The 13,259-nt window shown below is 42.4% G+C and overlaps 1 protein-coding gene across 3 annotated transcripts in view; it reads right to left on the bottom strand.

Moving 5' to 3' along the window:
* Window positions 1-13,259, bottom strand: part of astn1 (astrotactin 1) — a 2,190,072-nt gene that overhangs the window by 1,305,416 nt on the left and 871,397 nt on the right. For all 3 annotated transcript variants that reach the window (XM_043700015.1, XM_043700017.1, XM_043700018.1), the window contains one exon: window positions 5,694-5,861. In XM_043700015.1, the coding sequence (XP_043555950.1) occupies window positions 5,694-5,861 (168 nt within the window). The remainder of the gene's footprint in view (window positions 1-5,693; window positions 5,862-13,259) is intronic.

Genomic DNA, 13,259 nt, shown 5'->3' on the forward strand with positions numbered 1-13,259 from the left:
AGCCCTCTTCACTATCCACAACTCCACCAATCTTTGTATCATCTGCAAATTTACTGACCCACCCCTCGGCTCCCTCATCCAAGTCATTAATAAAGGTTACGAACAGCAGAGGACCCAGAACTGATCCCTGCGGAACTCCACTTGTAACTGGGCTCCAGGCTGAATATTTACCATCTACCACCACTCTCTGCCTTCGACCGGTTAGCCAGTTTTCTATCCAACTGGCCAAATTTCCCTCTACCCCATGCCTCCTGACTTTCCGCATAAGCCTACCATAGGGAACCTTATCAAATGCCTTACTAAAATCCACGTACACTACATCCACTGCTCTACCCTCATCCACATGCTTGGTCACCTCCTCAAAGAATTCAATCAGACTTGTAAGGCAAGACCTACCCTTCACAAATCCGTGCTGGCTATCCCTAATCAAGCAGCAGCTTTCCAGATACTCATAAATCCTATCCCTCAGTACCCTTTCCATTACTTTGCCTACCACCGAAGTAAGACTAACTGGACTGTAATTCCCAGGGTTATCCCTATTCCCTTTTTTGAACAGGGGCACAACATTCGCCACTCTCCAGTCCCCTGGTACCACCCCCCGTTGACAGTGAAAACGAAAAGATCATTGCCAACGGCATTGCAATTTCCTCTCTTGCTTCCCACATAATCCTGGAATATATCCCGTCAGGCCCGGGGGACTGGTCTATCCTCAAGATGTTCAAAATGCCCAACATATCTTCCTTCCTAACAAGTATCTCTTCTAGCTTACCAGTCCGTTTCACACTCTCCTCTTCAACAATACCGTCCCTCTCATTCATAAATACTGAAGAAAAGTACTCATTCAAGACTTCCTTTAGTATGCTTGGCTATCCAGGCAACAGTAAATCCTACACAGCTCCCAGGTTCCGAGGATGTGCACCATGAGCAGGGTTGGTCCTTGGGTGACAAGGGATAACCTCAGAGGACATGCCTAAGGACCCCAGTGTACTTCCTCAGTCTGATGCTGAACGGTGTTACAATGCTGCCTATGCACCTGCTAGCGTCAAGATTGACAACTGGTCTTCTGAAGGAAGGAAAAGTAAGCCAGTACTCACTGGAAAGTGTCTCCAGAATAGTGACTGTTTGCTGTGTCCTGCACAACTTAGATTGACAATGGGATGACAACTGAGCAAAAGGGGGAGATGGACCAACCACCTGATTCCTCAACTCAGGAAGAAGAGAGTCTGACAGAGATAGTGGGTGAGCCAAAACTGATAATGTTTGCTGAAGAAGGCAGGGCAGTCATGACATAGGACAGAGAGGTCTGAGAGAACCTAATATTGGCTAGATTTAAGATCAAATTACTTTGAGACATGGAGGTAGGAGCCAATTGCAACTGAGAAGCATTCCCATTCAAAAGGGTATGTCTGATTCATAATATTTAGATTTGATGCTATTTTGTTTGGTAGGTGAGGACCTGGAAACAATCATTATTACAGGAGAGGTAGTATTGGGAAAGCCAATGATAGATCAGTCTCCTGGCCTTGTTGGAATACATCCCAAGGTACTCAAAGGGAAGGCGGGAGAAATAGCAAGCGCGCTGGTGGTAATTTTCCAAAATTCGCTGGACTCTGTGGCAGTCCCAGCAGATTGGAAAACAACAAATGTGATGCCACAGTTTAAAAAGAGAGGTAGGCAAAAGATGGGGAATTATGGATTGGTTAGCTTAACCTCTGTAGTGGGGGAGATGCTTGAGTCTATTATCAAAGAAGAAATAGCAGGGCATCACTGCCAGAGGAAGTGGTGGAGGCTCGTACAATTGTAGCATTTAAAAGGCATTTCTATGGGTATATGAATAGGAAGGGTTTAGAGGGATATGGGCCAAGTGCTGGCAAATGGGACTAGATTAGGTTTGAATATCTGGTTGGTATGGACGAATTGGACCGAAGAGTCTGCTTCCATGCTGTACATCTCGATGACTATGACTGAATGGTCCCATTGGGCAAACACAGCAAGGGTTCATGAAGGGCAGCTTATGCTTAACAAATCTTTTGGAATTCTATGAAGACATTATGAGCAAGGTGGACAAAGGGGACCCAGTAGATGTGGTGTACCTAGATTACCAAAAGGCCTTCGACAAGGTGCTGCACAAGAGGCTGCTGCATAAGGTAAGGATACATGGTGTCAGTATTAGCATGGATAGAGGATTGGTTGACTAACAGAAGACAAAGAGTGGGAATAAATGAGTGCTATTCTGGCTGGCAATCAGTGACTAGTGGTGTGTCTCCGGGATCGGTGTTGGGACTGCAATTATTCACAAGTTATATCGATGATTTGGAGTTGGGGACCACGTGCAGTTAACACTAAGGTGAGTAGCAGAGCAAAGTGTGCAGAGGACTGTGAAACTTTGCAGAGGAACATAGATACATTGAGTGAGTGGGCAAAGGTCTAGAAGATGGAATACAATGTTAATAAATGTAAGGTCATCCATTTTGGTAGGAGTAACAGTAAAAAGGATTATTACTTGAATGGTAGAAAGTTGCAGCATGCTGCCAAGCAGAGGGACCTGGGTGTCCTTGAGAGAAGGTTGGTCTGCGGGTACTACAAGTAATCAGGAAGGCAAATGGAAGTTTGTCCTTCATTGCTGAAGGGATTGAATTTAAAAGCAGGGAGGTTATGTTGCAGCTGTACAGTGTGCTGGTGAGGGCACACCTGGAGTACCGCGTGCTGTTTTGGTCTCATTACTTGAGAAAGGATGTACTGGCACTGGAGGGGGTGCAGGGGAGGTTTACTAGGTTGAATCCAGAGTTGAGGGATTTGGCTTATGAGGAGAGACTGAGTAGACTGGGATTATATAATAAATGGAATTTAGAAGAATGAGGGGGAATCTTATAGCAAGATATAAAATTATGAAGAGAATAGATAAGATAGAAGTAGGGAGGATGTTTCCACTGACAGGTGAAACTAGGGAAACAGGGCATAGCCTCAAAATGAGCAGGAGCAGATTTCAGACTGAATTGAGAAGGAACTTCTTCACCCAGAGGGTTGTTAATCTGTGGAATTCCTTGCCTAGTGAAGTAGTTGACGCTACTTCAGTAAACATTTTTAAAGCTAAGATAGATTTTTTTTGGAAGAATAAATGAAGGAATACAGCGAAACCATGGTTAAGTAGATCTGAGTCCACAAAAAGATCAGCCATAATCTTACTGAATGGTGGAGCAGGCTCGCAGGCCCAAATGGCCTATTCCTGCTCCTAGTTCTTACGGTCTGATGTTCTTATATTGTGATGATGTCCTGTTCAGTTTTCGGGCCAGAACATCATGAGGGAGTTATGCTGGAACACATGGCAGCTGCACCTAAATTCCTTAAACATCAGTGAGCAGATGGGAGAGATACAGGGGGCCTAAACAATGCTCTCCAAACACACACATCGAGCTTCAGGTCATTTACTCGAAGAGGATAGCCGAGATTGATCAGTGGTCTGGGCACAGCTCCACACGATGTACTCCTGAGTGCTGCCTTAACCAGTGCTCTTCAAGATTGACCTTAACAGAGACAGAACTATCAACAAACCTAAATACATAGCAATGACCACACTGACGTAGTACAAAGTGTCGCATTTGAAAACACTGTGGTTCTGCACAACATTGGCCCATGCACCCATCATGATTTTCAGGTTCTTACCATCAGGCTGGGTATGCCCTGGACAACAATAGCTGAGCCTGAGGATGCCTGTTGAATGCTTTGGTGGTTTGCCCCAGATGACTTTTGCAGACACCTCTTGCTGCACCCTCTTCAATTTGACCCCAGTCCAAAGATGTGCAGATTAGGTGATTTGGCCAAGTTAAATTGCCCATAGTGTCCAGGGATGTGCAAGCTAGGTGGGCTAGCCATGGGAATTACGGAGATAGGGCTGGGGGTGGTGTGGGGGGGGGGGTGGTGGTGGTGTAGATTTGCATCGACCGGTCTTTGGAGGGTCAGTGTGGACTTGATGGGCTGAATTGCCTGATTCCACATTGTCGGAATTTTATGATTATCTCTTTTTAAGCTCGATCTGACTGCCTTATAACCTGTACTGCACATTCTGCTATTCAGTCTTTTTAACTTGTCCAGACCCTTCTGCGATATTGCCTGATGTCTACATGCTAAATTAATCAGCCATTTATCATTAAAGAAACTTCAGGTTCACTCATATTAAATCATTAGATGAGTGACCTATCCCATCAGCAGTTATGTGGCAGCTCTTAATATAATTTAGATTGCAACAGGACAATTTCCAACATCTATGGTATTGAATGACCACAATCTATATGAAACATAGTTAAATGGTGCAAGGTAATGGCTCCAAAAATTAGAGTTCACTGATTGCAACTTTCTTGGCCATCCCAGTGGCTGGTTGCACTGTTGGCATAATTGACTTGTTGATGCTCAATGTATAATGTAAGCTATCTGTTGTATGTAGAACACCATTAATTAATCTATATCAAAAATATTTTCAATAGTGATAGAGAGTTCAGAGTTTGGATATTTGCATGCTAGAGAGATGTCATGATCTATGCAGCCATTTAAGTCACTGCATTAAAATCAGAGTTCTCAGTGAGTGAACCATGCTTTACTGTTGTATTCACACTCTTCTTACCTTAGAGCAATCAATTTAATTGCGCATCATAACTCAATGAGAATATGTTGGTGCAACCTCAGAGTTGACACCAAGTGAAATGCTCACGACTCAAAGTTTAATTGCAGCCGATTCCTTACAGCATATTCTTGTTTCTGCCACAGAAATACTACAGAGTCAATTACATAAAACAAGTCAGTTATATAGCAATTATAGTAATAGAGAACAAAAATGTCATGTTGTTCTTATGGTCCCAATTCAATATGAGTATTCCCCCCTCCAGGCTGAAAATGGCAGTAACATTTATTTGGAGTTACAAGATTTGAGGAACAAAGGAAATCTCAGATGTTTAATTTGTTTTCTTTCCCTCACATTTCTCACTCAGAAGGATTAACAGTTTTTTTGTAGATTTCTGATAAACAGATTAAATCTTAAATATGCGGCAAAATAGAGTCATGTGTTAATTCCACTGAGATAATAATTTAATAAAATAAATGAAATGCATGTCAAAAACTTCCTTTGGTTGTTGCAGTGGGAGCTTTAATGCACTGAAATCACAAAAAGAACTGAAGTACAAAATGATGTCTGTGATTTATTGGAATCATTACATCAACAGGCAGAATAAAATAATATGGCACTGATTTGGCCCTGTGTCCTTAACAACCAAGTTTGTAGGTGAAGGATACATGTCGCTGCTATCCAACAAGAAACAATCATTTTGTTCCCATGTACTAAAACTTTGTCTCTCAACTAATTTCATTCTCTTATCTTTCCTATCATTCAAAGCAAGTTTACAGTGTTGAGGCCAAACCTGGTCAGGTCAGTTTCTAGTACAATGGATGAATGAATTCATTAATTCAGCTAACCAAAAAGGAGAGGAAAACACATTTGCGAGAACTTTTACACCAGCTTAAATTGTTCCCCTCTTCTGCGTCCACTTATTAATCCCTCCACAGATTTCCAGAGAACGGCCAGTGGATTGCAGAATTCTCAATGCATTTGTACAGAAACCTGTTCACTTGTTGTCAACGATCATGGCAACCTGCAAATCTCAGTCACGGTGTATTGAACTTCATTGACAAGGGGAATCCCTTACCTGTATCCACATCGCACTCATGCTCACAGGGATCAATGAGGCGCCGCCCACACAGCTCCATCATCCAAGGACCACTGCTGTTCTGCTGGTGATAGAGCACCACCTGAGCCGGATTCAACCAGTCATTCGCAATCAACTGGCTTCCATAAAGCAGTATGAATCTACTTCCTAAACAAAAAGAAGCAAATGCCATTATCAGCCTGTCACTGAGTACAAGTCTGCTCATATAATCACAGAGGAAAAAATCAAATTCAACTGCCGTTTTGTGTTTTGAAAGGATGAAATATTTCTTTGGGAGAATGAAGCACTTTTGGAAAGTAGCAACAGGTTACCAATAAAAATTAGATCTGTAACAAAATTAGACTGCTCATAAGGCCGTAATAAATAGGAGCATGAATAGATCATAGATCATTGAGCCATTCATCACTGAACTTACTGTGGCTTTGACTTCACTTTCTTACTGAAGCTCCTTTGACTTCTGTGTGGATCAAAAACTCACTTCACTCAGCCTTGAATATGTTCAAAGTGAGAAAGCCAGCACAACTTGTTGAAGCTAATGACTCTCTGCAAAACAAATCCTTTTCATATCTGTTGGGAGGCCTCTTAATTTTTAAATTCAACCTCTCCACCCCAATTTCAAGTCACCCCCCACATCCAAGCTGGCATGGCCCCTTTCATGAAGGGTTATTTTCAATCTATTCAAATCCATTGGAGTCGAGTGGACCTGTCCTGTTTACTAAGGTGCGTTCCAACCCCAACATCCACCTCATCACAGAAACTGTTAATTCCCCCCCCCCCCCCTCCAAACCATCATCGATGTTTGTTTGTACCTCATCCCACCTGCAACTATATTGAGTGCCACATCAGTGTTTTGTGACCTTGGAACTTGTTCCTGTGTGCTATTCTAGTCAGTCTTTATTGCTCTTCCTCAGTAAAAACCTCAGATCAGGAACTGCAGTCACATACCTGAAATAACTCCGCAGACACTAGTATCCGTCACCCTGTATTTACACATGCAAAGCACTTGACACTGGTCCAGCTCCCTCAGAACCAGCTCTCAGAGTGATCTGAATTTCTGACCCTCCTATTTATATCTGTCAGCCAGCACTCCCTGATTGGACCAGATTAAGAGCCCCAGTCAGGGAACTCATATTCTATGAGGTCCACCTGGCTGACCTTGTTAAAATCACCTCAACACCAAGTCCTCTGGAATGATGGGACTTTGTTTCAGAGGTTCTTGTTGGATATGTGCGATGTGCCTACCTCATCTGTAAACTTGGCCATCAAGGAAAAGTGCTTCAATCAGTGATCCTTTAGTTTACTGACTGATTACTCCTAACTTCACCGATCCATAGTGAGTGGCTCTTAGCCATTTATGCTTCCATTTATAATTCTCACTGTTTTGCTTAAATCTCTTCAGGACTTGCACAAACCTCCTCCACCTCTACAATCCACCCAAACACCTTCCCTGAGTGTCTCCTTCCTCTGATTCCTCTGGCCTCTGGTCCATGAGCTGCTCATCACAATACTGGAAGCTGATGCCTGGGCTGGAAGATCTAAACTGTTATGCTCAATCCCCCACCTCTCACCTCCTTGAAGTCAGATTAAAACCCATTTCAAATATCTCCTTGATTTGTTCAACATCATTTTTTGCGATAATATCTATAAAACACCTTGAAACCAAGAGCACAATAAATGAAAGATATTTAAATACAAGGTTTGCTGCTGTTGGAGACAGCTAACTAGAACACTGAAGCACTGCTTTAGAGTGAAGTTGGCTTGACACACACACACACAGGGTGTACACACACACAGACACACAAACACACACACACACACAGGGAAGTCAGAAATAACCAAGTCTGAAACAGGATTGAGCTAATGTATTAATGCAGCTCTTGCATCAATTAATATTTCATTGCAATAACATTAATTATTTACATTGTCATAAACCTGTAGTTTTCAATCGAATTAAGAAAGTTCAATTTCTGCATCTCTGTGCATGATTTATTCAAGAAAAAAAGTCTGCAGTTTATACAGATTATTTCAGTGCACTGTCAAAAGCAATGCATTCAGGGGTAGGCGATGGCCTAGTGGTATTATCACTAGATTATGAATCCAGAGACCCAGATAATGTTCTGGGGTCCTGAGTGTGAATCCTCTCATAATAGATGGTGGAATTTGAATTCAATTTTAAAAATCTGGACTTAAGTCTCTAACGATGATTGTGAATCCATTGTTGATTATTGGGAGAAACCTATCTGGTTCACTAATGGTCTTTAGGGAAGGAAAGTGCCATCCTTACCTGGCCTGGCCTTCATGTGACTCCAGAGCCACAGCAGTTAATTGCCCTCTGGGCAATGCAGGATGGGCAATAAATGCTGGATGAGTCAATGATGCCCACATCCCATGAATGAATTTTTTAACAAGTTCATTGATGATGGAGTACAACATTGCACTCAATTCAATGCACTCTTTGTGGATATTATGACCATGAGCCACTCAGTGCAATGTAGAACATAGTCATAACAACCATAAAAAGACTGTGGCTTTCACCCTAGAAAGCAAAATTTTCAGTGCTCTGTCTCTTAAACCAAAATTAAAAAAAACATGTTCATAATAAGTGTACCAGACATCAGATTTGTAAAAGGGTTTGAATGCGTACGTGTGTATCTAATTTTTATTGTAAGCTGGAAGAGGAGGCAGACCATGAGCCAAACAGTATGTCACACTGGTTTGATGTCAGCACCTGTTATTTTAGAGCTCCAACCTACCCATTCTTAACTTCATACCAGTAAAAACAATGTTAGCCAGCATGAAGTACATCTTATCAGTCCTACGAAAGGGATTCTGTCAGCAGTGATTGCCTACTCAGGCCTCCTTCTGGTTTTGAGCATGATAATAGACTGAGCAGAGGTTATGTAGAACAGATAAAGTTTCCAGAAGAGGGAGAAGGAGGAAGAGGTGATGGAGACAAGAAGGACTGTCAGCAGGAGGCAGTAACACCAGTGCTCTTACTTGACCTTTGGATTTGAAGATGATAATAGCCTAAGCCTTTATCAGTTGGTGAGATGTAAGCAATATCTTGAATTTTCCTGGGCACTGCTGCATTCAGGAGGTTACTGATTCTCTTTTATCCAAATGAAGATAGCTTCATCCCATTTCATCTTTCCCAAGCTAAATGGGTGGAGTGAGTCAGGGGTTGTCATGGATAGAAGATGCAGAGTGCCACTGACAGCATACAGGTAGTTCTGCTGTAACACGTCTTTCATTAACGTGAATTGGCTGTAATGCCAGTGGGTGAGTAGTGAACACATTTTTGAAACCCTGACCTTTTAAAGTGTGAGTTGGCTATAATGCAATTACATTGGCAACAGTTTAAGTGTATTTGTATTGAGCGATTTTTATATAGTGTGGGGTGGTGCAAGAATGCAACAACCATGTATTAGCAGAACTACCTGTACGCATTTACTTATTTGTGTCACATGTATTTGAATAGAGAATGATGCCACTACCTTAATATGCAGCTGGTAATATTACCACTTGCAGATTAATGCCTCAAGTTATCCATCCCCATGTGGTCTTTTGTGTTAGCTGTACTTCAATCACCATGAAAAATAAAGAGTGGCTACCGGGCTCATGATATGGTGCACATTAAAATACAATCTCGTCAGAAATGCATGTACAGTTGCACAGCAAGAGCTTTAAAAGACCCATGCTGTGACAAGAAATTTCACATTGAAAACCAAAGGCATCCTCAAGCAATGTTTCTGTGACCTACACCACTCTAGATGAGAATTTAAATTCCCAGAGGGTGTCATGGTGCCTGCAAGGAAGCCAAAGGCAGAGAAAGTGCAATAGGAAGAGAGGCAGTAACCTTGATAGTGTCTTCCCACAGTAAAAGAAGCAGCAGTTAGAAGATCATTGAATCCCGAGAATGCAAACAGAGGCCATTCAGTCCATCAAGTCTGCACTGACCCTCCGAAGGGCATCCCACCCAGATTCAGCTCCGTACCCTATCCCAATAACCCTGTATTTACCATGGTTAACCCACCTACACTGCACAGCTTTGACTGTGGGAAGAAACTGGAGCATACAATGGAGATCCATACAGACACAGGGAGAATGTGCAAACTCCACACAGGCAGTCACCCAAGGCTGGAAACAAACCCAGGTCCCTGGCGCAGTGAGGCAACAGTTCTAGCCTCTGCGCCATCTGCAAATTAATGAGCAACACCAGAAATCACAACCTCAAATTTCCTATCAGCATAAATCTCACACACCTTACTGTCCCTGTTTTTCCACAATGCAAATAATCAAGTGTCCAAATACACAATCCAATCCAAAATTATGAATTAAAACATTCCACAATGCACACAAAAATGAATAAATCACCCATGTGCATTTACCTCACACTTCCAGGTGCCTTTGACTATCTACCTGTCTCTTCTGACTCTGACATAGCTAACACGGTCTTTCAGCTTCCAACTGCAGCAGGTGCTGGAAGACCACCTTGGGCAGCTCTGGGCACAGGATACCCAGTGCACCACCTCAGCCTTTGCGGCATCTGTCTGACAGTCAACAGAAAGAGCACTGGAGGACTTGCAGTGGCAAGCACAATGCTGTCATCCTGAGAAACGATTGCATCTTTGTTGTACATGGAGCTACTGTCATTTTCCTAGAACAGAGTCTCCATGATCATAGCACTCTGCAGAGATCACAGACAGAGTCTCGATTAGAGTGGTGCTGGAAAAGCACAGCATGTCAGGCAGCATCCGAGGAGCAGGAGAATTGATGTTTCGGGCAAAAGCCCTTCATCAGGAATGAGGCAGGGAGCCTCTGCGGTGGAGAGATAAATGGGAGAGGGGTGGGGATGGGGAGAAGGAAGCTAAGAGTGCAATAGGTGGATGGAGGTGAGGATGAAGGTAATAGGTCAGAGATGCTGAAGCGGATGGATGGGAAGGAAGATTGGCAGGTAGGGCAAGTCATGAGGATGCTGCCGGGGAAATCAGCTGTGACCGTGTGTTCAAGTGACAGTGTTCCTCCACCTTCACTTCCTGCTTGTTCGTCCTTCACTGCCTGGGTACATTCACACTCTGAGTATCAGGAATGCAATAAGGGACAAAGATTGTGTTCATGTTTTTTGTAGTATGTAAGGGAAAGGAGCACATCAGAACTGCCTGCTTACATGACCTACAGTTTTTAATTCAAAAGAGTTTGAGGGATGAAGGAGAAGTGGGTCAAAGAATGGAGAAATAGCTGTGTAAATATCTTCAACTCCTTCAATACTGCGAGTGGACATGTCCTCAATAATATCCCTGTCAATAATGGCCAGTACTTTCAGCCAAGGAGCTTAAAATATGAAGGTTTTTCATTGCCAGTTATTTGTTGGTGCATCCTGTTGCCTATCATTGATAGCTGACAGTATTCAGCTAGTGTCAGAAACCATTTTGTTTTACAGTTATTCTGAGTGATTTAGTGAGTGTTGTACAATATATATTGTATATAAGGAAGGCATATCGGATGCCTGCATTTATTACCTGAGGTATAGTCTTTAAAAACAAGGTGGCTATGCTGGAAGTGAGTAAAAAGTTGGTTAGGCCACAATTAGAGTATCATGTGCAGTTAATTCATATTATATGATGTGAAGAGACAGAAGAAGGTGTCGAGGAGATTTACCAGGATATTGCCTGAGATGGAGAGTCTAATTTATGAAGAGAGATTGGATGGACTGGGGTTATTTTCCATGGAGCAGAGGAGACTGAGAGGGGACATGATTGAGATCTACAAAGTGAAGTGGGGCATAGAGAAGGCAAAGAAGCAGGAGCTTTCCTTTCTTGGGGGAGGGATCATTGACAAGGGACATTGACTTAAGAGAAGGATCAGGAGGCTGAAAGGGAATGTGATGGGAGAAAAAGAATCTCCAAGAGGTGGTGGGAATCTGCAATTCTCTATTTGAGAGTGTGGTAGAGGCAGAAATCCTTGGAACATATAAGTAGTATTAAGCTGTGCACAATGTAGGCAATGCTACGGGCCAGGTGCTGGAAAATTGGATTGTAATAGGTAGTTGCTGTTGGTCAGTGCAGACCCAATGGGCTGAAGGACGTTTGTCTGTGCTGGGGACCTCTATGACTGTGTATGATGTGGCTGTAATATTTAAAAAAAAGCTGCCTGAGTACACAAACTGTGAAGATTGCAATAATTGACAAGTATGAAAAGGGCCTGATTGACTGAGATTGCTGGTAAGTGAGGAATGGGAGTGCAATGCATTGAGAAGTGGATAAGGCTAGTGGTGTGGATGCTGAAATGTGATGCTTGATAATGCAGTCAATAATCTGAAGTCAATTTAATGTGATATTTCCCCTTCTATCCACATTGTTGGGATTACACTTCTGTTATTCATCTTCACTGCTGCCTCTCCCTGGTACTTCCTCAGCATGTGACAAGAGGTCGTCCAGGTCTCTGAAAGACAGAGAACCTCTCTCCTTTTTGACATTGTTTCCATCAAAACCTCTTCTGCAGTTTCTGGAGACAATAATGCATGCTCTCTTTCATGAAAAGACATTCTTTCACTGCACAATATCACCAGCACCATCAGTTGCAATGACACCTCATCCTTAAGAGACAGAGGCTAGCTTTAAGTAGTGCCTGGCATTCATAATTTTGGCCTCCCTGAAGATGCTGACAGTCAAGGAAAATGTGGGAGCCATTGAATGTATACAGCGCTCATGGAAGACTGAAGAAAAAAAAGGCAACTCATTTGCTTTGCAGTCTGCAGGACAAGTTAAAAAGTTACACATTTAATATCCAGTGGGAACTCAGAATAACTGTAAAAAAAAATGGTTTCTGACACTGGCTGAATACTGTCAGCTATCAAAAACAAAAACAGCTGTTGTGTAGAATTAGAGGCGAAATAGTTAAGTGTTGACCTTGGCTCAGTGGTAATATTCTCAACCCTTAAGTTAAAATGTTATATTCCAGAGAACTGACTACATAACGTATGCTGCCACTGGAGTGCAGTGCTGAGGGAATACCACACCATAAAAAAAGCACTTTCAGATGCCGCGGTAACCTTCCCAGTCGACCAGTCTACACTCGGAAGGAGAGTCAAATCAAACTTGAAATGTTAATTTTGTTTCTGTGCTGCCAGACTTGCTGAGTTTCTCCAGCAATTTCTGTGTTTGTTTTAGTCTGCATTTTCAAGTGGGTGCAGAAAACCGCACGGAACTGTTAGCAGAAGAACAGGAAAGTTCTCTGCTGTGTGCTGGTCAAATGTATCCTCCAGCAAAAATACACAGTATCTCATCATATCTATCACTGATATTTTGACAGTTGTGTCTGCATAATAATTGTGTCAGTTCCATTACAGCAATAATTGAACAGAGATTAAACTTCAAAATTATTATTGGTTATAAAGCGCTTTGTAAGTTCTTAAATTCCGAATGAGAAATTGAAATAAATGCGGGTACAGTTTCTCTTTTTGAACATAAGAGCCTTGATAAAACCTTCAGTAATTGTAAGGTTTTTACAGTTGCTACATGCAACAGAGGACAATGCAGAAACTAT

Source organism: Chiloscyllium plagiosum, chromosome 11 (assembly GCF_004010195.1).
Source record: "Chiloscyllium plagiosum isolate BGI_BamShark_2017 chromosome 11, ASM401019v2, whole genome shotgun sequence".
NCBI lineage: Eukaryota > Metazoa > Chordata > Chondrichthyes > Orectolobiformes > Hemiscylliidae > Chiloscyllium > Chiloscyllium plagiosum.